Source organism: Thalassophryne amazonica, chromosome 4 (genome assembly GCF_902500255.1).
Source record: "Thalassophryne amazonica chromosome 4, fThaAma1.1, whole genome shotgun sequence".
NCBI lineage: Eukaryota > Metazoa > Chordata > Actinopteri > Batrachoidiformes > Batrachoididae > Thalassophryne > Thalassophryne amazonica.
In genome coordinates, this window is record NC_047106.1 from 91,192,579 (window position 1) to 91,218,284 (window position 25,706).

General features: G+C 41.4%; 1 protein-coding gene across 1 annotated transcript; it reads right to left on the reverse strand.

Annotated features, from left to right (window-relative positions):
- Positions 1-5,750: 5,750 nt before the first annotated feature.
- LOC117508482 (extracellular calcium-sensing receptor-like) lies at positions 5,751-19,865 on the reverse strand. The gene is made up of 9 exons (XM_034168254.1): positions 19,702-19,865; positions 19,099-19,393; positions 18,874-18,960; positions 18,412-18,681; positions 16,506-16,712; positions 16,139-16,414; positions 6,945-7,169; positions 6,732-6,855; positions 5,751-6,661 (listed from the first exon to the last, which is right to left on the reverse strand). Exons 1-9 carry the CDS (start codon positions 19,812-19,814, stop codon positions 5,751-5,753), a joined length of 2,508 nt encoding a protein of 835 aa, XP_034024145.1. The 5' UTR covers positions 19,815-19,865.
- Positions 19,866-25,706: the final 5,841 nt, after the last annotated feature.

Below are 25,706 nucleotides of genomic sequence, written 5' to 3' on the forward strand. Positions count from 1 at the left end.
AGAGGACACACACCAATTAGCTAAACTGCAGGATTGTCTTACAGACATAAAGACATGGATGACCTCTAATTTCCTGCTTTTAAACTCAGATAAAACTGAAGTTATTGTACTTGGCCCCACAAATCTTAGAAACATGGTGTCTAACCAGATCCTTACTCTGGATGGCATTACCCTGACCTCTAGTAATACTGTGAGAAATCTTGGAGTCATTTTTGATCAGGATATGTCATTCAAAGCGCATATTAAACAAATATGTAGGACTGCTTTTTTGCATTTACGCAATATCTCTAAAATCAAAACGGTCTTGTCTCAGAGTGATGCTGAAAAACTAATTCATGCATTTATTTCCTCTAGGCTGGACTGTTGTAATTCATTATTATCAGGTTGTCCTAAAAGTTCCCTAAAAAGCCTTCAGTTAATTCAAAATGCTGCATCTAGAGTACTGACGGGGACTAGAAGGAGAGAGCATATCTCACCCATATTGGCCTCTCTTCATTGGCTTCCTGTTAATTCTAGAATAGAATTTAAAATTCTTCTTCTTACTTATAAGGTTTTGAATAATCAGGTCCCATCTTATCTTAGGGACCTCGTAGTACCATATCACCCCAATAGAGCGCTTCGCTCTCAGACTGCAGGCTTACTTGTAGTTCCTAGGGTTTGTAAGAGTAGAATGGGAGGCAGAGCCTTCAGCTTTCAGGCTCCTCTCCTGTGGAACCAGCTCCCAATTCAGATCAGGGAGACAGACACCCTCTCTACTTTTAAGATTAGGCTTAAAACTTTCCTTTTTGCTAAAGCTTATAGTTAGGGCTGGATCAGGTGACCCTGAACCATCCCTTAGTTATGCTGCTATAGACGTAGACTGCTGGGGGGTTCCCATGATGCACTGTTTCTTTCTCTTTTTGCTCTGTATGCACCACTCTGCATTTAATCATTAGTGATCGATCTCTGCTCCCCTCCACAGCATGTCTTTTTCCTGGTTCTCTCCCTCAGCCCCAACCAGTCCCAGCAGAAGACTGCCCCTCCCTGAGCCTGGTTCTGCTGGAGGTTTCTTCCTGTTAAAAGGGAGTTTTTCCTTCCCACTGTAGCCAAGTGCTTGCTCACAGGGGGTCGTTTTGACCGTTGGGGTTTTACATAATTATTGTATGGCCTTGCCTTACAATATAAAGCGCCTTGGGGCAACTGTTTGTTGTAATTTGGCGCTATATAAAAAAATTGATTGATTGATTGAATGTGAATTGGAATTTATTAGGCACCAATGCTTACAAATAAATTAATAAATAAAATCATTCATTTACACACCACAAAATCAATACAAAAACAAAATAACACAAAGCAAACAAACAAAAAAGTTACAGGAAAGAAAGAACAAGAAAACAATCTACTGTACATGGTGCCCAAAAGGTGTAGGCAGAAGCAACGCTTATCAATGCCTATAGCCACCTGTACAGTCAAATCAACCCAAGCTATGTGCCAGTTCATACACGTTAATAAGTCTGAACAGTAGCAGCTCATAACTACAGCTGAGGGAAGTGAGTATTTCACAATAGCTCTTATTTCATTCTAGTTACATATTCAATCGTAAATATTCAAATGAAGCAGATTCATCATACAACACAAACTCAACATTGTCCATCAGATACATATCCGGAGAACACCATTTCTTTGTATAAATATTTAAACTGGCTGATATTTGGGCACCGTTTGAGTTTCTCAGGTAGCTTATTCTATTGTTTCTTGGGCCACAAGTAGAGACACAGAAGCATTTCCTGGTAGTCCTCGCGCCAGCAATTTTAAAATGATACAAACCCCTTAAATGATATACCCCTTCTCTTTGCATAAAATATTCTTGTACTCTAAATGGCAATTGATTATTTTTTACTTTATACATCAATTGAATAGTCTTAAATGAAATCATGTCATAGAGTTATAAAATCTTTGATTTAATGAACAATGGATTGGTATGATCCCGATACCCTGCATTGTGAATTATTCTTAATGCCCTTTTTTGAAGGATGAATAATGGCTGCACTGTAGTTTTATAGTTGTTGCCCCATACTTCAGCAGAGTAAGTCAGGTAAAGTGCAATCAATGTGCAATACAGAGTATGTAGTGATTTACCATCAAGAATATGCTTTGCCCTATTTAATACTGCAATACTTTTTGATACTTTCTTTTGAATATGTTGAACATGAGCTTTCCAGTTAATTCTCTCATTGATGATCACACCTAACAACTTGTTCTCTTTGACACATACTGTGTTTGCCTCTGTATGTTTAACTGTATTTGTTCATCTTTTTCATGATTTCCAAATAACATTATTTTAGTTTTAGATCAATTTAATGTAAATTTATTCATATCAAACCAACTCTTCAACTTAATCATTTCACATCCCAAATCAACTAATAATTGTTGCAAATTATCTCCTGAACAAAATAGGTTTGTCATCTGCAAAGAGAACTGCTTTAAACACATCCAAAACTTTACATAAATCATTGATATACAAAATAAATAATTTTGGTGCCAGGACAAAATCAATTTGTAACTTGTGTGTTGGTTTTTACAAATTGATTTCTATTTTGTAAATACATATTTTTTTTCCATTTGTAAAAAAAAAAAAAAAAGCAAAACTGAAATTTTTGTTTGTGAAGTGTAACTCAGCATGTTGGCTGCTTTTCACAATCCCATCCAGTAGATGGTAGTGTTCTATGCGTTTTGATGGGGGGGTAATAGGACGAGTCTGATTTCCTGTAATGCTTTTTGGCACTTTGTGTCGGTTTAACGCTCAAACCTTCTTTATTCTTTCTTCTTCATTACTTTAAAAGTGCGATGTTTTCAAATTGTAAAAATGACAGAGTTGCAGAGTTGATAAACTGTCTGTAATAGTCCATTTATAAATAAAACCATGAGTGAAAGTGCCTTGCATTTTATCTACACTGCCACCGTGAAAGGTAAGCGATATGTTTTTGGTGTAGCCGAGAAGGTGTTTAAAGACTCAAGTGCTGCATTGAATTTATTCCGAAGTCTCTGCGGTGCTAAAAGTCACTAACAGTGTGCCAAGTTAATCCTTATGGTTAGCTGTTAGCAGTTAGCTGTAACTTCGACTAATTTTTTTCTGAGATTATCGGTTTAGCGTTATGAAAGTAAACTTTTCAGTTAGTGGATTAGTGGTTGTCGAAGCTAATGTTTTGGTTAGCTGTGGCCACCACTGTAACTGTATATTAGTGGGGCAACAGTTTATTTGAAGGTATCATAATCGTGACATGACACTGTTGAGCACAACTGTATGTTGACAAATTCATTGTTACAGCATCAAATTGAAGCTGTCAGAATGGCACATGCAACAAGAGAACTCAGTCCCAGGTGTGAACTGGACCCAAGGCTAATCCCACCGCTTACCCAAACCTAACCTCAAACAGGGCCAAGTTATTAACCATGGTCAAGTCCCTACCCCCAGGCCTAGTTGTCTCAGGTGCCCTAGTTCTCCCAGGTACCCGAGTTCTCTCTCTCTCTCTCTCTCTCTCTCTCTCTCTCTCTCTCTCTCTCTCTCTCTCTCTATATATATATATATATATATATATATATATACAGTGAGGAAAATAAGTATTTGAACACCCTGCAATTTTGCAATTTCTCCCAATAATAAATCATGGAGGGGTCTGAAATTTTCATCTTAGTGCATGTCCACTGTGAGAGACATAATCTAAAAAAAAAAAAAAAATCCAGAAATCACAATGTATGATTTTTTTAAATAATTTATTTGTATGTTACTGCTGCAAATAAGTATTTGAACACCTGTAAAGATCAATGTTAATATTTGGTACAGTAGCCTTTGTTTGCAATTACAGAGGTCAAACGTTTCCTGTAGTTTTTCACCAGGTTTGCATACACTTCAACAGGGATTTTGGTCCACTCCTCCGTACATCTTCTCTAGATCTTTCAGGTTTGGAGTTTCAGCTCCCTCCAAAGATTTTCTATTGAGTTCAGGTCTGGAGACTGGCCAGGCCACTCCAGGACCTTGAAATGCTTCTTATGGAGCCCCTCCTTAGTTGCCCTGGCTGTGTGTTTGGGGTCATTGCCATGCTGGAAGACCCAGCCATGACGCATCTTCAGTGCTCTTACTGAGGGAAGGAGGTTGTTTGCCAAAATCTCGCAATACATGACCCCATCCATCCTCCCTTCAATACGGTGCAGTTGTCCTGTCCCCTTTGCAGAAGAGCACCCCCAGAGTATGTTGTTTCCACCCCTGTGCTTCACGGTTGGGATGGTTTTCTTGGGGTTGTTCTCATCCTCTAAACATGGTAAGTGGAGTTGATTCCAAAAAGCTCTATTTTGGTCTCATCTGACCATGTGACCTTCTCCCATGCCTCCTCTGGGTCATCCAGATGGTCACTGGTGAACTTCAAACGTGCCTGGACATGTGCTGGCTTGAGCAGGGGGACCTTGCTGCCCTGCAGGATTTTAAACCATGACAGCATCATGTGTTACTAATGTAATCTTTGTTACTGTGGTCCCTGCTCTCTTCAGGTCATTGACCAGGTCCTCCTGTGTAGTTCTGAGCTTTCTCAGGATCATCCTTACCCCACAAAGTGAGATTTTGCATGGAATCCCAGACCGAGGGAGATTGACAGTCATGTTGTGTTTCTTCACTTTCTAATAAATAATCATAACAGTTGTCTTCTACCAAGCTGCTTGCCTGTTGTCCTGTAGTCCATCCCAGCCTTGTGCGCGTCTACAGTTTTGTCCCTGGTGTCCTTTGACAGCTCTTTGGTCTTGGCTACGGTGGACAGGTTGGAGTGTGATTGATTGAGTGTGTGAACAGGTGTCTTTTATACAGGTAACAAGTTCAAACAGGTGCAATTAATATAGGAAAAGAGTGCAGAATAAGAGGGCTTCTTAAAGAAAAATTAACAGATCTGTGTGAGCCAGAATTCTTGCTGGTTGGTAGGTGTTCAAATATTATTTGTAGCAGTAACATACAAATACATTATTTAAAAAAAAAATCATACATTGAGATTTACGGTTTTTTTTTTTTAGATTATGTCTCTCACAGTGGACATGCACCTAAGATGAAAATTTCAGACCCCTCCATGATTTCTATTGGGAGAACTTGCAAAACCGCAGGGTGTTCAAATACTTATTTTCCTCACTGTATATATATGCAGATCTATCTTTGATTTGCTGTGGCAACCCCGAGTGCAAACAAGGGAGCAACCAAAGGGACTTATATATTATATATAACGTGAATGGGCTTTTTTGTCCAGTGACAGATGTTTAAGAACATTACATTTCTGGTCAGAAAGATGACACAAAATATCAAACTGGAAAAGGTAAATGATTACATTTTACTTTTATTTACACTGATACAGAAACTTTGACTAACCTGTTTCTAGCACCAAAACAGTTCCTCCACATGAAGAAAGGTGTATTTTCAATAAATATTTAAAGAATTTTCTAAAAATGGATTTCATTGTTTTCAGATTTAAATATATAAAGTATTTCTACATGCAAACGTGACACATATTGCAAAAGCAGAGATTGGAGAAAACATTTTGATATGCAACACATGGGCAGTATGGTTAAAAAAAGATTTCATTGTTTTCAGATTTAGATATTTCTACATACAGTGTTCTAGACAAACATGTGACAAATATTCCAAAAGCAGAGATTGGATGAAAACATTTTGATATGCAACACATGGGAATTACAGAAAATATGGTATAATTGAGAAAACACCCCTGGAGCCCAGAGGGTTAAGCCTTAATATCTCGGCTCATGATTGCCTTCTTTGTGTTATTCTCAGGTCTTACGAGGATAATGTAACATTTGGGTCCAAACAGTGCAACCAAGAGGCCAAAACTGGACGCCAGGATGGCAAATACTTCCACTGCATCTGCATATTTACCAGGAGAGCTGATATAAGTCGGGACAAATGCCACCCACACAGCACAGAATATCAGCATGCTGAAAGTGATGAGTTTAGCCTCATTAAAACTGTCAGGAAGATTCCTGGCCAGAAATGCAAGCAGGAAGCTGAGGACAGCCAGAAAGCCAATATAACCCAATAACACTGCAAAACCAGCTGTGGATCCAACAACACATTCATAAACTATTTTGTCATTGTGATATTGAGTGTTTTTATGAGGAGATGGAGAGGAAGAGACAAGCCAAACAGTGCAGATTACTGCCTGGACAGAACTCAAAACCAGAACTGTCCCTCTCTGTTGTCTGGTACCAAACCATTTCAGTCTGGTTCCAGCTCCTGGTTTGGAGGACTTAAACACAGCCACAACCACCATGGTTTTTACCAGGATACATGAGACACAAAGCACAAAGCTGATCCCAAACGCTGCATGTCTCAGCTGACATGTCCACAGCTGAGGCCGGCCTATGAACAGCAGCGAGCACAGGAAGCACAACTTTATTGAAATTATGAGCAGGAAGCTCAGTTCTGAATTGTTGGCTCGTACTATCGGTGTACTACGATAATATGTGAAAATCCCGAGGACAACAGCACAGATAACTGTCCCCAGCAATGAGGCAGTTGTCAAGCAGATACCCAGAGGCTCATGGTAGGACAGGAACTCAATTCCTTTCGAAACACATTGATCACGCTGGGGATTAGGCCAAAAGTCCTCTGGACAACTGGTGCAGTCCATAGAGTCTGAAAAGAGAAAATTTATTTTAATTTTATTCTTCAAAAGGTGCCTTTTTCTTTCTTTTTTAACACCAACCTGTCTCATTGCTGATCTTTCCCTCAGAACATGGCACACAGTCGAAACAGCACAGAGGCTCACCCTTCTTTCTTGCCATGTGTGTGCCAGGTGGACAGCTTTCACTGCACACTGATTGGGGTGGCTACAGAAACAGAACACATTTCCTTTCTCGACAATATTTTCATACTGTTCGTTACTCTTCCATAAAATCATGTAAATATGGCATGTGACCTCTTTGAACTGCAAGTTCCAGTGGATTCTGTCTTCAAGTTTGAGCTCTTCACCTTCCCAGGCTGTTGTCTGAACCACACCCACATTTTCAACCTTTATTGTTCCATCAGGGAGCCACTGCCAGTTAACAATGTCATAGATTGGTAAGGAATCACCATTCTCATCAAATACCACCTGGTCACCAGTTGATGTCGTGAAATTGATATTTTGCAAGTAATGCACAAGCTGTACAAAAAAAGAGATAGGAAATAACTCATGGTTAAAAAAGTCAATCCTCTCAGAGATTAAAGCCAAGTGCTAAGCGTCAGTGATTTCAAATGAAGCCCACACAGAAGAAAAAGCTGCAGTTCTTTGACTCCCCATTTGAGGCTACCTCAAAAAGTGAGCAGGATCTCATTAAAGTTAAAATGTTCAACTTTCAAACAGAATAATTGTGTTTACAGCCTGGTATTAAAAAAAAAAATCGCTCTCGATAGATATTTCCCCCATCCATGACAACTGCAAAAGGGATGAATTTTTTTCATTGTCTTAGTGTAAGATGTTTTAATTAATCACAAAATTAGACATAATTAGGGGCTTGGTTGCTTTTATGATAGTTGCTGAGCCCAGCAACTCCAACTCTCATGGTGTTTATAGCTCAGAGGCAGCTCTTATGGCCCCTTCACACATGACACACTCTTTGGTCGAAGGAGACTGAAACAGGCTGAAAAAGGCCAACTGGGTGAAATCAGAAAAATTCCATCTGCAGTCGGGAGGAACAGACAGTTGGACAGCTGTGTACGGATGCCGTACGATACCTCGGCGACAGTTTTGTGCACATGGATGAACACAGTGCAAGCACGTGAGATGTGTGATACCATATCACACTTACACAGCAGAGGAAGCAATTAAATGTTGTACCAATGTACATAAATCAAAGAAAATATGTAAGGCCCAAATAATGAGAGAGCACAGAATATTATAAGAACAATGAATGTACTGTTTAAATGTAAGACAATCATGTTACTGGTAATGATGTGTGACTGATGCTTGGTGACTTGATGATCTGTCTTAGAATTGAGGAATCAAATGGACTTCATTTTGTTTGTTAAGATATTTAATTCCTGTTGTAAAGAGCAGCCAATGCAAAAATTATCATCCTTCTGTTCCTGCCCAACCTGCGCGCAGTGCACTGAAGGACACCGGGTCATGTGGACTACGTATATCTCATGTGGTGGACGTGAGATTTGCTTCGCCAGCTCGCCGTTCACATGATCAGACGGATATTTCACAAGGGGTAGACTGGCTGATAGTGTCTGCAGTGTGCACTGAGGCACAGCTGAATGCGTTCCAAAAGTGATATGTGTTTTTATTTTTCACCATGTCATGAGAGCCTGTCAACATGTGCATCACTAGTGGCGGTTTCTGATATGGGCCATGCGGGCCATTGCCCTGGGCGGCATTTATGGAGAAGCGGCACCGTGGAGACAAGCACTTAAAAAAAAAAAATGTCCACCGCAACACGGTTTTCTTGTCAGTGTGTGTAGAATTGGTAAATTGGCGCCCCCTGTAGGCAGCTGCTGGTGCCCCTGCTCGCTGAAGCAGTGAGATGACGGTGAACGAAAGAGGATGGCACACTGCACATGGAGGACAGTTCACCTCTGAGTTTCTCTAACGTGAGGGACAAGTGGGGGGGGGGAGGGGGTTGTGGGCTAAAGTCAGTTACACCTCGACTTCCTTCCAAATAACGCACATCTCATTCATAACATTATAAATACAGGCGAATAATTCCTGCACGTTTTTTCTGAATTGTGTGACATGTCCTGCTGCACACGGAGAGGATTAAGCTTTATCCCCAGGTGGGTGCAGCCGAATTCTCTCCGTGTGTGGCAGGAAACCGTGGACAGGCGCTGTCCTCCCATGTCCTCTGCTCTGCTTTGGCTCTGTCCACCTAGGACGCAGCACAGAACCAGAACTCTGAGCCACATTTCTTTCGGGGGCACTTCTAAAATATTAATATATTAATAATAAAAAAATGGTAATTCAGTGTAGAACCACCACTGTGCATCACAGTGGCATGTAGCTATGGTTATGTTTACAATTTTTCACTTTTGGTCAACATGTCCTTTGTTTCAGTGCTTTGAGGACCTTCTGGACATAGTGTTGGACTGATTTTATAAGTATTGTTTACAGAACAAAAAGTTAGGAGGGCAGCTGAAGAGGCAATGCTCTACAGTAGGGGGCAGTTGCTTCCTGTAATTCCACCCCTGTGGTAGTTTTATGTCCCATTCCTTAGGTCACATTCATGCTAGATTTCTGAGGAAATAAGGAGCTCATAAATATTAATGCCCACACCAAAGCACGACTTTACAATAAAATTGGTAAATGGACTGCATTTATAGAGCACTTTCCCATCTACAACGGGGTGAAATAAGTACTTGAACATGTCACCATTGTTCTCTGCAAAGACAGTATATTTCGAAAGGTGGTACTGACATGAAAGTTTCACCAGATATCAATAACAACCGAAGTCATCCACACACGCAAAGAAATCAAACCATAATGTCCATAAATTATGTGTAATAATGTGAAATAACACAGTGAAAAAGTATTTAAAACCTGAAGAAAGGGAGGTGCAAAAAGGAATGGAAAGCCAAGACACCAGATGAAATCTATTATGAATTAGATTGCAATCCTGCCCCTTGTCAGTGCAAATTAATATCAGTTGGTTTAGTCCCAACTGATGGCCTACAAAAAGTTGTTTTCAATGTTTCAATTTCAATTTATTTTCATTAATATAGCAGCAAATCACAACAAAGTTGCCTCAAGGCACTTCACACAAGTAAGGTCTAACCTTACCAACCCCCAGAGCAAGCACACAGGCGACAGTGGTAAGGAAAAACTCCCTCTGAGGAAGAAACCTGAAGCAGACCAGACTCAAAGGGGTGACCCTCTGCTTGGGCCATGCTACCGACAGAAATTACAAAACAATTACAAAAAGAATATACAGGAAATGTTTCTGGTGCACAGGACAGGAGGATTTCAGGAAGAGATACCACACACATTTCTGGATGGAGCCACACCTCAAACAGAGAGAAAAGAAAAAAAAAAAACATAGGCATCAGAAAGACAACAAATACAATATAATATGTCAGCATTAAGCAACAAGAAAAAGGTGATCACTGGCCACTAGCCCTAAGCTTCACTAAAAGACCCAGAATTTGGATAAAGTTGAGGCCACGGCCTGCTCCGTTTGCTAATAAAATGAATTTAAAAGAGTAAAAAGCATAGTAACATACTATGCCAGTATGCTAGCCGTCTTAAGTCTGGACTTGAAAGTCTCTACTGAATCTGACTGTTTTATTGAGGCAGGGAGATCATTCCAAAGAACAGGGGCACGATAAGAGAAAGCTCTGTGGTGTCTCATGACCAAGGTGTCACACAAGAACCATCTCATGTTGGGGAAAACGCAAACTCCCAAGATCTTTGAAACCTTATTGTTGTAAAACATACTGATGGTATTGGTTACACAAGGATTTTTAAACCTCTGTATGTTCCAGTAAGCACTGTTGGGGCCATAATCTGAAAGTGGAAAGAACATCATTTCACCATAAACGGCCACGACCAGGTGCTCCTTGCAATATTGGTGAAAGAGGACTGGAATAATTATCAGAACAGTTGTTCAAGAGCCAAGGACTGCTTCAGAAAGGAATGGAATTAACAGGTACAATAGTTTCAAAGAAAACAATAAGTCATGCTCTCAACCACTGTGGCATATATGTACTCTCACCACACAAGACTCCATTGCTGAAGAAAAAAACATTTTGAAGCTTGTTTAAAGTTTACTGCACAACATTTAGACAAGCCTGTGAAATACTGGAAGTATATAGTCTGGTAAAATGAGACCAAAATTGAACTCTTTGAATGCCACAATACACACCATAAAAGGCACCAACAATGAAGTTTGAAGATGCGAGCGCCTTGGGGCAACTGTTTGTTGTGATTTGGCGCTATATAAGAAAAAAGTTGATTGATTGATTGAAGATGGGAACATTGTGTGTAGTGCTGTTTGTTAGCATCCGGCACTGGCAAACTTCATATGATTGAATGAAAGATGAATGGAGAAATACACAATTTTCTACCAGAAAAATGAAATGACTGTGGACATTTCAGCAAGACAGTGATGCCAGACACACAGCCAAGGAAACTCTCACTTGGTTTTGGAAAATGAAAATAAAGCTGCCAGAATGGCCCAGCCAATCAGCTAACTTCAATCCAATAAAAATCCATGGAAAGAACTAAAGATCAGAATTCATAGAAGAGGTCCACGGAACCCCTATCAAGGAGAGTGGTCTCCTCCCCGGTGGACGTGCCTGGAACACCTCCTTAGGAAGGTGCCCAGGAGGCTTCCCTACCAGATGCCCAAACCACCTTTGCTGGCTCCTTTCAACGCGAAGGCACAGTGGCTCTACTTCGAGCTCCCAACAGATGACCAAACTTCTCAACCTATCTCTAAGGGAGACACCAGCCACCCTCCTAAGGAAGCCCATTTTGGCCTCTTGTACCCACGATCTACTTCTTTCGGTCATGACCCAACCATCATGACCACAGGTTAGAGTAGGAACACAGATTGACCAGTAGATCAAGAGCTTTGCCTTTTGGCTCAGCTCCCTTTTCATCATAACAGTACGTTAGAGTGAATGCAACACCGCCCCTGCTGTGTCGATTCTCCGGCCAATCTCATGCTTCATTGTCCCCTCACTCGTGAACAAGACCCCAAGGTACTTGAACTCCTTCACTTGGGGCAAGACCGTATTCCCTACCCGGAGTAGGCAATCCATTGGTTTCCTGCTGAGAACCATGGCCTCAGATTTAGAGGTGTTGATCCTCATTCCAGCTGCTTCACACAGCTGTGAACCAATCCAGTGAGTGTTAGAGGTCACTGGCCGATGAAGCCAACAAGACGACATCATCTGCCAAAAGCAGTGATGAGACCCTGAGCCCACCAAACTGGAAACAATCCTCCCCCCAACTACACCTCGATATCCTGTCCATGAATATCACAAACAGGACTGTCAGGAAGTCTGTTTTTATTCTGAATGATCAACAATGTGTGTCATGAATGTAGCCTTCAGACTAACAACAGCAGATGATGTAAACAATGCACATCCAATGTTTGTTACCACCCCCACACAAATGGTGATAATGTGTCAGCACCAAGTTGCCTGGATGTTCGGGCAGTCTGATCACCTCTTTAGATCCTCGTCACACACAGCACGAATGAGGACGAATGGCGTCCAAATGATGAATCGTCGAGGTGCAGTCTGAAAACGTCGCACAGGAGTCTCAGAGCAGTCAACACAGATGAGCCCATTCATGCGGCTAGTTCAAATGTTTTGCACATGTGCAAAACACTCGTGGCACAGTCGAGGTGGGACACCCATCAAACGGCAGCCTTGAGAGCAATCGCACTGCAATCTAAATATTCATATGGCGTCATAACACTGTTTGGAACAATTTGATCGCGGTCAGGGGAACAGCAAAATGGATCAGGCATGTCAGATCCTGCCAGCATGGCCTGCTATTGCCACTTATGTGCACCTCCACTGGATCCCGTTCAGGGAGCGCAAAGGATATCTTGACATGCAACTTGTATGGGGCATGCATCTATCAAGTGAAGTGGACATGAACATTGCACCATCAAACCGAAACCATTGTCTGTCACTGCGAGTCCATGTATCATGCAGCAGAGGTGCAGCACTCACAATACAGCTGAATACAGCTGAATGGGTTGTCACCCCCATAATACATAGATTATGACATGTTTACCATCCAACTCTGTTCAAGGAATGAGATGGTGGAATGTTTTGCCAGCCCATGACACCATAAATATACATGTGAACTCGCCTCCGGTACAGCCCCAGAGGTGTTTCACAGTGCTCATGAATTCCTTGTCCACCATGGCATTAATATATCCCATGTCAGGTGCCGTCCTGCTGTGCGCCAGTGATCCGAGTGGTCAGAATGGTGCACCGGTCCTCCATGTTCCATGTGCTCATCACACCTCCATTGCCGTGCTGTGCCCGTGAGCACAGTGCTGACAGTCCATCGTGTGGGACACATATGTTCATCCTGCCACTGCAGGGTCATGCTCAGAGGTCAGTGTGCATGAGGGGGTGAGGAGATGAGTGAATAGGTGAGTGAGTGAGTGATAGCACTCATGCACATCTGCTTGCCAGTCTGTGAGCTTTATTTATGATTCTGGTGCAGTCTGACAGCAGTCTATCCCTGTACTGTTGTCTGATAATGTTTGGGCTGCAGTCATGCTGGTGTGCATGAGTCATTCCAGACTAGGGATGGGTATTGATAAGATTTTATCGATATCTATTCCACTTATTGATCAGATACCTTATCGTTTCCCTTGTCGATACCGCCTGTGAATTTTGAGTGTACTAAAAGTAGGCTTCACATGTTTTCCATGTCAACAACATTCTTGAAGTAAATAAATATGAAATTGGTCTCTGGATCCTTAAACTCTGGACAAAAATAAACTCTATATGGTGGATCCTTGATCTCTGAACATAAATAGAAATAAACAAAATCTGTAGTTTTTCTCAAAAGCATTTCCTTTCAGACATTACTGGCATGAATGTCTTTCCATACATCTGAGCTGAGCTCTTGCAGCTGGCTGTGCTACACGTCAGTATGTAACTCATAAAGAATGCAGGACATCTCATTTTGGGAGGAAAAAAACATTTTAGTCAATTGTACTTTATTGTCTGTATTACAGCATTTGGAAAGAGGTGTCATTTTATTTAAAGAGGCAATTCGTTTTGAAGTTATTAATTTTGACTGGACTCTGTCTCGGCAGAGAGCCGCGCAGTGTTTGGATCTGTGCGAACGGAACAGAGGATGATTCTTGTTTCTTGACTGCAACAAGACAAGAGTCCCAGTTAGTGACTTTAATCCACACAAAAGTGACTCATGATTGAAATATTTTAATGGCTGTGAGAGAGGTTAAGAAGTAGACTTGCAGCTTCTGAAGAGTTATTATTACTATTATTGCTGTTGTTGTTGCTATTATTAATCCATCCATTTTCTTCCGCTTTATCCGGAGTCGGGTCGCGGGGGCAGCAGCTCAAGCAAACCCGCCCAGACCTCCCGATCCACACACACCTCCCCCAGCTCCCCCGGGGGAACCCCAAGGCGTTCGCAAGCCAGCCGAGAGATGTAGTCCCTCCAGCGTGTCCTGGGTCTTCCCGGGGGCCTTCTCTCGATGGGACATGCCCGGAACACCTCTCCAGCGAGGCGTCCAGGGGGGCATGGGGGGGCCACCTCAGCTGACTCCTTTCGACGTGGAGGAGCAGTGGCTTGACTCCAAGCTCCTCCCGAGTGACCGAGCTCCTCACCCTATCTCTAAGGGAGCACCCAGCCACCCTGTGGAGGAAACTCATCTTGGCCGCTTGTACTTGCGATCTCATTCTTTCGGTCATGAGCCAAATCTCATGACCACAGATGAGGGTCGGAACGTAGATCAATTCGTAAATCGAGAGCTTTGCCCCCCTACTCAGCTCTCTCTTCACCATGACGGTCCGATACAGCGACCACATCACTGCAGATGCTGCACCGATCCGTCTGTCAATCTCACGCTCCATCCGTCCCTCGCTCGTGAACAAGACCCCAAGATACTTAAACTCCTCCACTTGAGGCAAGGACACTCCACCGATCTGAAGAGGGCAAGGCACCTTTTTCCGGTCGAGAGCTAAGGCCTCGGATTTGGAGGTGCTGATTTTTATCCCAGATGCTTCACACTCGGCTGCAAATCACTGTGTGTGCACCACTCCAGTGCACACTGAAGGTCCTGATTTGATGAAGCCAACAGAACCACATCATCCGCAAACAGCAGAGATTCTGTGGTTCCCAAACCAGACCCCTTCTACACCCTGGCTGTGCCTAGAAATTCTGTCCATAAACATAATGAAAAGAACCAGTGACAAAGGGCAGCCCTGGCGGAGGCCAATGTGCACTGGAAACAGTTTTACTTACTACCGGCAATGCGAACCAAGCTCCTGCTGCGGTCGTACAGGGACCGGATAGCCCTTAGCAAAGGACCCCGGATCCCGTACTTCAGGAGCACCCCCCACAGGGTACCCCGAGGGTCATGGTCGAACGCTTTCTCCAGATCCACAAAGCACATGTGGTCTGGTTGGGCAAACTCCCATGAACCCTCGAGCACCCGATGGAGTGTGTAGAGCTGCTCCAGTGTGCTGCAAACAGGACGAAAACCACACTGCTCTTCCTATCAGTCGAACCTCAGATACAAACGCTGAACCATTAATTATTATACAGAAAACAAATGCACACAAATGTGCTGAGATGCAAACAGCTAACTTTAACATTGAAAACACCATAGATATGCTAATGCGTTATAATCTGTCCTGTTTTTAAGTTATAAAATACATCTATCAACTGTTTCAGAAGACCATAACAGGTCAGTTTAACATAAAAAGGTAAACATTGCTCACAGACATATGCTCTTTAGGATTTTACCGGGGAAATTTAAAATAAAGCAAAATAAAACAAAACCAACAAGCCAGCAGATCGAAGCATTGCTTCATTGGTTCACGCTTCAAAGTGGAGTCGCGCTGCAGAAACAGTTGATTACAGAGCCACTGCAGGGTCTGCAATCAATGTAGAGAAATGATGGTTTTCCCAACAAATATCCTCAAAAACAAAGGCTGCTCTGAAGGACCGATAAGGGAATCGTTAAGCAAAAAGACTATTGATATCAGTGGATCGAATCATTTCTTAAGGATACCCGAAAAGAACCGGTTCGCGATACCCAACCCTAGTCCAGACTGGATCTGGCCACATTCTACGTGGTTGTCTGGCAGTCATACACAGCTGTCCAACTGTCTGTCCCTCCTGACCATGCCTCAAAGTTTGGGTTTTTGTTTTTTGTTTTTTGCGTTCCGGCTGATTCTGCTTGATTCCTGCACATTCTTGCTATGTGTGATGGGCATCTACGGGTCTCCTCAGCAAATATATGGGTGATCCTATGCAGGATTTGTCCAGTATATATACAGTCAGTGTCATGACACAGCATTTTAAGAATACTCACAAATTTTTATCTTAGTATTTTTGGAATGTAAACAATGAAATGGTAGTCTATACTGAATGCATAATTATAGAATTTTATCAAATAAACATCACACCTGCCATGGCTCTAGGCTGTTAAAATTGACACAGCTTTTCCAACTGAAAGGTCCTCTCCCTGGCACACACTGCAGCATGTCATTGAGGGCATATGCCAGTGCGTACACAGCCTTGTACACATTGTACTCTGACCTGAGATTTGAAACATCCAAAAATTCACTCTCCACTTTCTTTAGATCTTCCTGTCCAGTGCAAAGTGCTCCCCCAGCTTCCATCCAACCTTCTGGAAGTGGGGCAAACCTACACTGAAATGCGTATTCCCAAAACTGTCTGACCTGAAATGTTTAAAAAGAGACCATCTAAATACAAAACAATGAAAAAGGTCATATTGCAATCTAATACTGCACTTTAATTTTCATGTCCCACCACAATTTGTCCATTGTTGTTGTTGTGTTGTTGGCCAGGATCTATTTTTAACAGGAACTCCTTCAGACCTGGAATTTCTCCTCGTCGGACAGCAATGCCCAGTGTTCCACTCAAGTATGGGCTGAGTTTGGGGGTCTGGAGCACCGCAGATGACGTCCATGCTTCACTGGCTATCCACAGCAGACCTGTCACATTTTGATTTACCACCTGTACGTTGTGTCACACCAAAAGAGAAATTATAGTCATGTCACTGATACACTGTGTCATTCTCAAAAATTTACTCAACTGACAAAATATGTGTTTGTTTATTGGAGATTTTTTTCTATTTTGCTTTTAACTATGTCAGCATGACATGACCTACCATCCCTGGTTCTCAAGACCAGGCACCTAAGTGGCGCTACTCTACTCTTTTCTACTCTTCTATTTTACTCTTCCTTTTTAGATATTTAAATATACCTAATGCTGCATTTACACATAACGACAACAAGTCACGAATGCCACGAAGTATACATTCTTGGCTGCTGATCATGAATGTGATGATTCGGGGCAGAGGCATCAGGTGTCCTCAGGAAATGCTGTAACCTGTTACCACGCGTTACGGTTAATGGCACGTGTTGCTGGAGAATTATCAGGAGCCATTACGCACGGTCAAGAATAATGTTCCGTGTTGTTGCGAGCTGTTGCGCGCTATTGCACGTAACAGCGCATCATTAAGTTCTGTCACGTTGTGAACGAGGTGAATTGTCTCCACACACACCCATATTCATCTAACCGTTGCTAACAATTCAGATCGCTCCACTTTTTCAGAAGAACTTTGTGACTGCATGCGTAGTTGGGTTCTGTGCCATGGAGAGATGGACAGAGCCGGATGTGTGGCTTCATGCGGCTCTCATCTAGCATGTTTTCCCAAACATCAGGCACATGCAGCAGGTGGAACACCAGCAGGAGCGTGCTGAAGAGCACTGAAATGAGACTTTTAGCCGACTTGGTGTCAGCAAACTGAATGCGGTGCAGCAGGGTTTAACTGTGCGCACGCTTCTTCCTCCACCGGACTGGAGGAAGTGCAGAGATGTCTGGCTGCACGTGAGTCTCCTCTCGCTCCTCTGGTTCCTCTGGCTCAGACTCGTTCTCCCGCTCATCGGTTACAACAGCAGGTGCAACACCTGCAGGAACTGTGGAATGGCACTTGGCTGACTTCGTGTCATTGTTCCTCTTTTGCATACTGCATCAAACTGAACGCTGTGGAGCCGAGTTTAATTGTGTGCACGCGACAGAAAACTGATTCTTCGTGGCGCGCAGTGAAATGTGACATCGTGTTACAAGTTGTGTCAAAACTTGACAGTTTCTGTGTCACTTCGTAATAACGCGTGACTGTTTGGGCTCCAAGAACCATCACAGGAACCACGACGAACATTGTCATGTTCTATTAAGGATCACTACTCATCAAGACGGATCAACACGCTCAGTTGCGACCTCCACGACGTGAGACAGGTTGGTGTGTGACATTCGTGGAAGATTTTTTGACAGGCAAAAACATGCTCCACGAATATCAAGAATATCACGCACTATTAAGAAACCTATTCAGATGCATTAAGTCACATTAAGAATGTCAGGAATGTGTCACGAATGACAGAAAAACGACATTCGTAATGCGTCTTGCTTATGTGTAAATGCACCATTAGTATACTAGCACAGTTCAACCTTAGAATTGGAATATAATATATAAGATATACCTTACTGAATTTTCATGAACTTATTTGCTGATGAAAAATTTCACAGCATGCATAATAAATTTAACAACAGCAACACAAGTTTATTCTTTAGGAAAATGCCATTACATTGAATCATACTTTGTTGCGGTTTTGAAATGACACAGTCACAAATTAAGATGTATTTTAATTCAAACCTCTTCCATGATTTGAATCATTTCACTCTCGTGTGTAAATCCAATCACCACACGAGCTGTTGATTTCTTCATCACTTCTACGATATTTTTAAACTCAGCTGGTTTCTTGCTGAAAGGTAAAACTCCTAAATATGCTAGACAACCTTCACCAGACTCAACAAAGTCAGACTGGAAAGATCGGGCAGCATGGAGTCCATAGTCATCATCACTGACCAACAGGCCAACCCAGGTCCAGCCAAAGTGTTTTAAAATCTTAATTATAGCACGCACCTAAGCGAACAAAGAAATTATAGATTAGTGTGCAGACCTCTGTGTTCATTCAAAATCTGCTATAAAGGTGTACTGTATGTGTATTTTATTTTTGGTTTAATGTGTCCATTATTTTCACACCAAGATTTGTTTCTCTTCATCAAAATGTCATACTGTCTGTTTTGTATTTTTCTCTTACAGATTGACATTTACTTGGAAAGCATCACTTGGGATAGTTCGGAAGAAGGATGGAAACTTTTGTCGGTCACTCAAGCAGGAACATGTTGCAAAGTAACTCACCTGCACAAGATAAAGACTGTAACCAGTAAAAGCTGAAAACATTCAGGAAACATTACTTATATTTCAGTTTACACAGGAAATTCAAGTTGAATCAAAATTAAGTAAAATGATGATTAGATGCTGATGTAGAAAACTTACCATTGGCACTCTGTACAAACCTAAGACAGATGAAATGGCAATTGAATGTGTTGAGGAAGAATCACCCACAATTCCCAACACAGGAGTGGTTCCTACACATGTTTCATTGAACATAAACTCTTTGTCTTGACCACTGGCTAAAGACAAGGCAGCATGGAATGCAATTCCAGGTTTGGCACAGTTATCATAAAGCTTGTATCCCAGAGTCACATTTGGAAGCAGGTTTGAATTTCTGTTGATCTCATCAATAGCAAAAGCCATAGTCTGAGCCTGTCTGAATCCTACAACATTAAAACTGAAAAAAAAAAAAATCATCGGTTTGGCAGCTTAACTGTCACATTTATCTCTCATCAACAGCGAAACCAAGAGAAAAATCCTCAATGCTATTTCAGCTTCTACAGTGTGAGAATAAAGGAATAAACCAGTTGTCATGTTTATGGTAGAGTTATACTTTCAACCTATATAAAAGGAATGTATCATCTCAATATGAATCCAGGTAGAATCTTCAATAATAATAATAATAATAATAATAATAATAATAATAATTTGTGACCATTATTAAAATAGTATGAATATATTTATATCTTGCCATGGCACACTCACCTGTAGCAGGTTGGCTGTTGTGGTTCAGACTTAAATGAAAGGTCTGGAAGAAGTGAGAATAAATGGAATTTAAACAATCCACCCAGAACCACATCTTCAGACTTGTGCATCATACTCGGGTGGAAGTGTCCCTGTAACTGACAGGAGGAAACAGGAGACCCAGCAGAGCTAAAGTTGGAAAACATTATATAGATTAATAATAAAGTCACACTGACAGAGAAAAAAAACATTGTGTCTGTTCTCCTGTTTAACCTCTGTCTAACATAGCCACAAAATGTTCTTACTGTGTCAAGCCCTTTTACTGACTTGCATCATTGTTGAATCCTGCACGTCATCCACATTGGCTGAAGCAGACACAGGGGCAGGGTCTAAGATCCAGTAAACTTCACATAGAGTCTATTGCTGTTGGTCAGCTGTAATGTATGCAAATGACATAACATCTGACAAAGGTCATGTCACAAACTCTGTCAGGAAGAAAAACAAAAAGAGATCTTTTGAAAATGACAAGGAATGTCACCATGTGATCACAGGACAAACCCAAATGTGGAATGAACATTTGAAGTATTTTTTTTATCACTAACACTTTCTTTCTTGCATGAACAACATTGAATAATAACTATAATTTTCTATTCAGTAACATTGTTGCCCCCTTCCTGCGCCAGAACATGGATTATTTAATAAAACTGCAGATCATTCTTAATGGCCCCTTCACACATAGTGCGAATACGTACAACTCAGGGCGACTCACGGCTGGAGAGCATTGCGCCGATGGGCATGCGTGCATGATGCCGGTGCAACGGTTTGTGCACGCAACGGTGTCTTGTGAGCAGGAACACAGTGTAAGCTGCTGCAGTTGCTCGCACTGTGTTCCATGGGACCAGGTGCACTACATTGAACCGCTGATGTGGAGGAAAATAAAATAAAACCAGCTGTGTAATTAGAGAATATCAATGGGTTGATATAAATAATACATAAAAGGGGAAGCAATACAGAAGCCCACAGTTAAATAACCATGGTTAAATAAAAAGAAAAAAGTGCCACAGGATTTGAACCTGCACACTCTGAATACCAGATAGAAACTTTACCACTGTACGACAATCACTGTCTTGTAACAGAGGATGAAAATCAACAAGCAGATAAACGTATTTCCTAACAAAGAAAGAAGCGCTGTGATAACTGACCTAATAGCATTTGGTACGGCGTATTTATGCTGACACGTGACTGAAAGTGGCGTATTTGTCATACTGTTGGCTTGTCATACTTGTCCTGGTCCTGCGGCATGCCAATCACAGCCCTCATGGCCCGACAAGTGTATGCTGTAGAGTTGACATTCAGCTCGCCTGCTGCATGTCCAAACGGACTGACGGTCCATTTCTCCTCCTATCGCAAAATCGATATTTTTTTTGTGTATTTCCACACAAGCACATGTCCGTCAAAACACGGGACATGTGCTGCAGCTGTAATGTCCAGCACAAGAGATATCTCAACAGCTGTGGGCAGCTAGCCACACCCCCTGTCCTGTCAGCGCACAGACCAAGATGTCTCTCTGTGATCAGATGAAATGTGCCTCGCTTGCGGGGGGACGCGAACCACACACACAGATATGTTGGAGGGTAGTGTGGGGTTGCACACAAAACACACGCACACGTGTTGTGGGGGGAGCCGACACTGTGGCACACAACATGTGCAATCGGCAACTTCACAGTTGTGGGGCACTTAGACAAATTTCACATCTTCTTTGAGAGTGACTGTCTGCAGAACATTATCGTGATGATAGTACGAATGGCCACACATTTTCTAAGTGCCATGTGAGCGGTGTTAGATGTTTGTGTATGTCAGCTGGAATTTGGCCACCACCTGCTGCGAGAGGGTTCGATGGACATGCACAGTGCACACTCTGTCTTTCAGCCGCTGGTGTGCACAAGTAGTTTTAGCAACAGGTCTACAGGCATTAGAAGCAGCTATGATTCTACATGTTTTGTATACGGTTCCTGCTTCATGCGCACTTTATGCACAAATCGACCAAATTCGCACGATGTGTTAAGGGGCCCTAAAGTTAGTGTTTCACTCATAGTCAAATTTTAATCTCAGTCCTGCGCTTCATACTCTGGATCATCATATTCTACTCCATAGGCTGGAGAATCATTTTGGGATTACTGGGAGTGCCCTTGCGTGGCCGACGTCATACTTGACCAGTCGTTCTCACTGTATTTTGTACAATAACACTAACTCTAACCTTAGTGACATGAAATTTGGAGTTCCACAGGGGTCCGTCTTAGGCCCTCTGCGTTTCTCCCTTTATATAGCACCCCTTGGGCACATATTGCCGCATTTTGGGATTTCCTTTCACTGCTATGCTGATGATACTCAGTTATACATGCTGATAACTGCTGCTAATCTCATCCACATAAAATTCTTAGAAGATTGCCTTGCATCATTGAGAAGCTGATGTCTAGCAACTTCCTACTTTTAAAATCTGATAAGACAGAAATGATGGTTCATCAGCATCAGTTTGACCAGCCTAGCCTTAGCCTAGGCTTGTGTGTCATACATCACACTGACAAAGTGAGGAACCTTGGGATAATTTTTGATCCACCAATGTCCTTTAGCCTACACATTAGAGATATTACGAGGACTGCTTTCTTCCACCTGTGATCTATAGCGAAGATTCGTCCCATCTTGTCTATGGCTTATGCTGAAACCCTGATTCATGCATTTGACTCTTCCAGATTGGACTACTGCAATGTTATATTTTCTGGTTTACCGCAGTCCAGCATTAGGGGTCTCCAATTGGTTCAAAATGCTGGGGCCAGACTTTTTACATGAAGCAGAAAGTTTGACCACATTACACCCATTTTGCTATCTCTTCACTGGCTTCTTGTCCCTGGGAGAACAGATTTTAAGGTTCTGCTACTAGCCTATAAAATTATTCATGGACTGACGCTTTCCTACCTAGCTGACCTAATTAAACCCTACGTGCCAGCCTGGGCTTTGCATTCTCAGGGTGCACGACTACTGTGTGCCCCTGGGGTGAATAAAAAAATCTGTGGGTTACAGAGGTTTCACTTATCATGCCCCTGTTCTGGGGAATGATCTCCCTGCATCAATAAAACAGTCAGATTCTGTAGAGACTTTCAAGTCCAGACTTAAGACTGTCAAGATCCGGCCCTTTAGGGCCATTTGTTGTATGTAGTTCTGGACTTTCTTTCACTTCCGTGCGCTGAGTCTTCTGTGTTTTATTCATGTCATGTCAGGTTATCATGGACATGCTTCGATTATGATTGGTTTTGTTTCATTTATTTTCTGTGTGTCATTTGCTTGCCACATATATAGTTTTGCTTTATTGTTTATTGTTTGCTTTCACTTTTGGTCCCTTCAGTTGCTTTAGTCACATTTATTGTATCATGCTTTAGTCACAGGTTTTGGTTATTTATCTTCAAGTGTTTCTTATCTGATTATGTTCTGTTTGTTATTCATGGCATTCTCTGTTTATCAGTTATTTGTTTTATTTATTGCATTATACTGTAGTCTCTGGTTTTGTCGTTCTGTTCATTTATCTTCTGTGTAGTTATAGTTTTTGTTGTCATCTTATTATCAGTGATTGCATTTACCTTTATTTTAATCGGTATCAGTTCTGTTCTAGTTTCAGTTATAATCATTGATCTTGTTTCCCACTATTTAGATTAGTCACATTATTTCCTAGTTTTTCACGTTTTGTTTTGTTCATGTGAGTAGAACATGTCACATTTTGCACCGTTGGTTTTTCTGTCACTACTTCATGGTATCCATCACAGTATCAAACGTGGCACTAAGATCTAACAGCACCAGAACCGTAGTGGTGTCCGAATCCATTGCAAGCAGAAGATCATTCACTACTTTCATGAGAGCTGTCTCTGTGGAATGATATTTTCTGAAAGCAGACTGCAGTGGCTCAAAAATATTATTCTCAGTAAGATGGTCCACAAGCTGCTGTGAAATCACCTTTTCCAGAATTTAGAGCAAAATGATAGATTTGATATCTGCCTATAGTTTGTCGATATACAAGGGTCAAGATTTCATGGCGCAAAACATTTAGGAATGGATCCAAAGGATAATGGGAGATTAATAATTTCTGGCACAGTTGGCCCAAGAGTGGGCCACAGGTCCTTGAACAGCTTTGTTGGTATAGGAACAAATAAACAGATTGTGCTTTTTGTAGACATTATGAGTTTCATGTGCACGCCTAGTGAGAGACTATCAAATTCTGTAAATCTAGGTAAAACCTCAGTGATGGCACCCACATCAATAGCAGGGTGTAGTGGCTGGGTTAAGGCACCCTGGGATATGTTTAACCTTATGTCATCTATTTTTTTCTCAATGTAGTCAAAGAAACCTTGTGTTGTAAAAGGAGAGCGACTTATAGTTGGTTGTGTGTGAATAAGTGTTGCCACCGTGTCAAATAAGAACTCTGAGATATGCTTGTTTTTGTTAATCAAATCAGAGTAATTGGCCCACTTTGTAGCCAGTATTGCATGCTTATAGTCTAAGATAGCATTGAATCACACAAGGTGGTATACTTTTAATTTTGAACTAATTCAGGTTGCCTTATATATTATATACATATGTTTTTCCAGTGATATGTAAACGAGCAGGCAGCTGTTGATTAAATAACCTCTTAATTTTGCTAACTGACTGACACACCAGTTACACAACTTTAGATAAATAAATCTAAAGTTATCTTCCTTAAACTCAAACTGAAAGCAAATCTCTACAACTTGATATAAATTAATTAAAAATGTAAAATCCAGCTTCCCGATGAAGTGGTGTGGAGGAGGATTTTCTTAAAAAGAAGACCTGACACTTCAGCTCGCTGCAATTTGCCAGAAGGTACACCTGAGATGCAAGCCTAGATTTGATGTTTTGGTGAAAGAAATGTTTGCATTTCTTCATAATTTATGTAAATAAAGTCCAAGACATATTCAGTGACTTGAAAATGTTCTGGTTTCTATCCCCTGGGCTTGTCTGAACAAAAATGACAATAAAACTGATTATTATTTACAGGTGTTATCAAGTTTTAGAGATTTGCTTTCAATTTGAATTTGAGGAAGATAATTTTAAAATTTTTTACTCTTTATATTATTATTATTATTATTATTTTATTATATATATATTTCTTGTATTTGAAATGGAAAACAAAATAAAGGTGTGAAATATCAAGTGTTCCAATACTTTTTTTGGGGGGGCACTGTATCCTAACCTTATGATGAGTGCAAAATGAGTGTGGTATTATTACTCTTTTGTTTAAGACTTTAATTTTCACTGTTGCTGCACTTTGTGTGAAATCATATTGACATGACAATATTGAGATACAATAATTTGGCCATATTGTACAGCCCTGAAAACTGAATATGAATTTACAGTACATATATTTTTTAAAAAAAATGCTTAAAGTGGCAGGGGGTTAAAAGGGCTGTAATTGGCGAGGGGGGGGGGGGGGGGGGTCTGGGGGAGGCAGAAACGCAAATAAAGAAAAATGCTTAAAAAATCGTGGGGTCTGGGGGGCACAGCTCCCCCAGAAACTGAAAGGCAAAAAAAGAAAAATGCTTAAAAAAGTGTGGGGTCTGGGGGGCACAGCTCCCCCAGAAACTGAAGGGCAAAAAAGAAAAATGCTTAAAAAGGCGGGGGTGGGGGGGGGGGGTGTCGTTCATGTCTGCAACATACATATTAATTATGATCGTTGGCTGATTGATCAGAGCACCCCCTAATGGTAACACTTTACTTGAAGTTACCATATAATTGTGACATGATAGGTTGGCATACAACTGAAGACCAAAAAGGTCAAAGACAACTTATGGTCATGTCACTTTAATTCATGTCAAGTTGTTATCATCAAGACAACCCAAAAAATGTAAACTTGTCATTACAAAATTAAATGACAGCAGTCATAAATGTTTATGACATTGACACAATGTTTCACTCATGGTTAGTGGTTGGGTGAAGTAATTTATTGTCAAACAACTGTGTTT

Coding starts and splice junctions, on each gene's coding strand:
- LOC117508482 (XM_034168254.1), bottom strand. CDS start 19,814: ATGATGCACAAGTCTGAAGATGTGGTTCTGGGTGGATTGTTTAAATTC. Junction 18,682..18,873: donor TCCCAAGTGATGCTTTCCAA/GTAAATGTCAAT, acceptor TTGTTCGCTTAG/GTGCGTGCTATAATTAAGAT. Junction 6,662..6,731: donor AAAGATCAGCAATGAGACAG/GTTGGTGTTAAA, acceptor TTCTCTTTTCAG/ACTCTATGGACTGCACCAGT.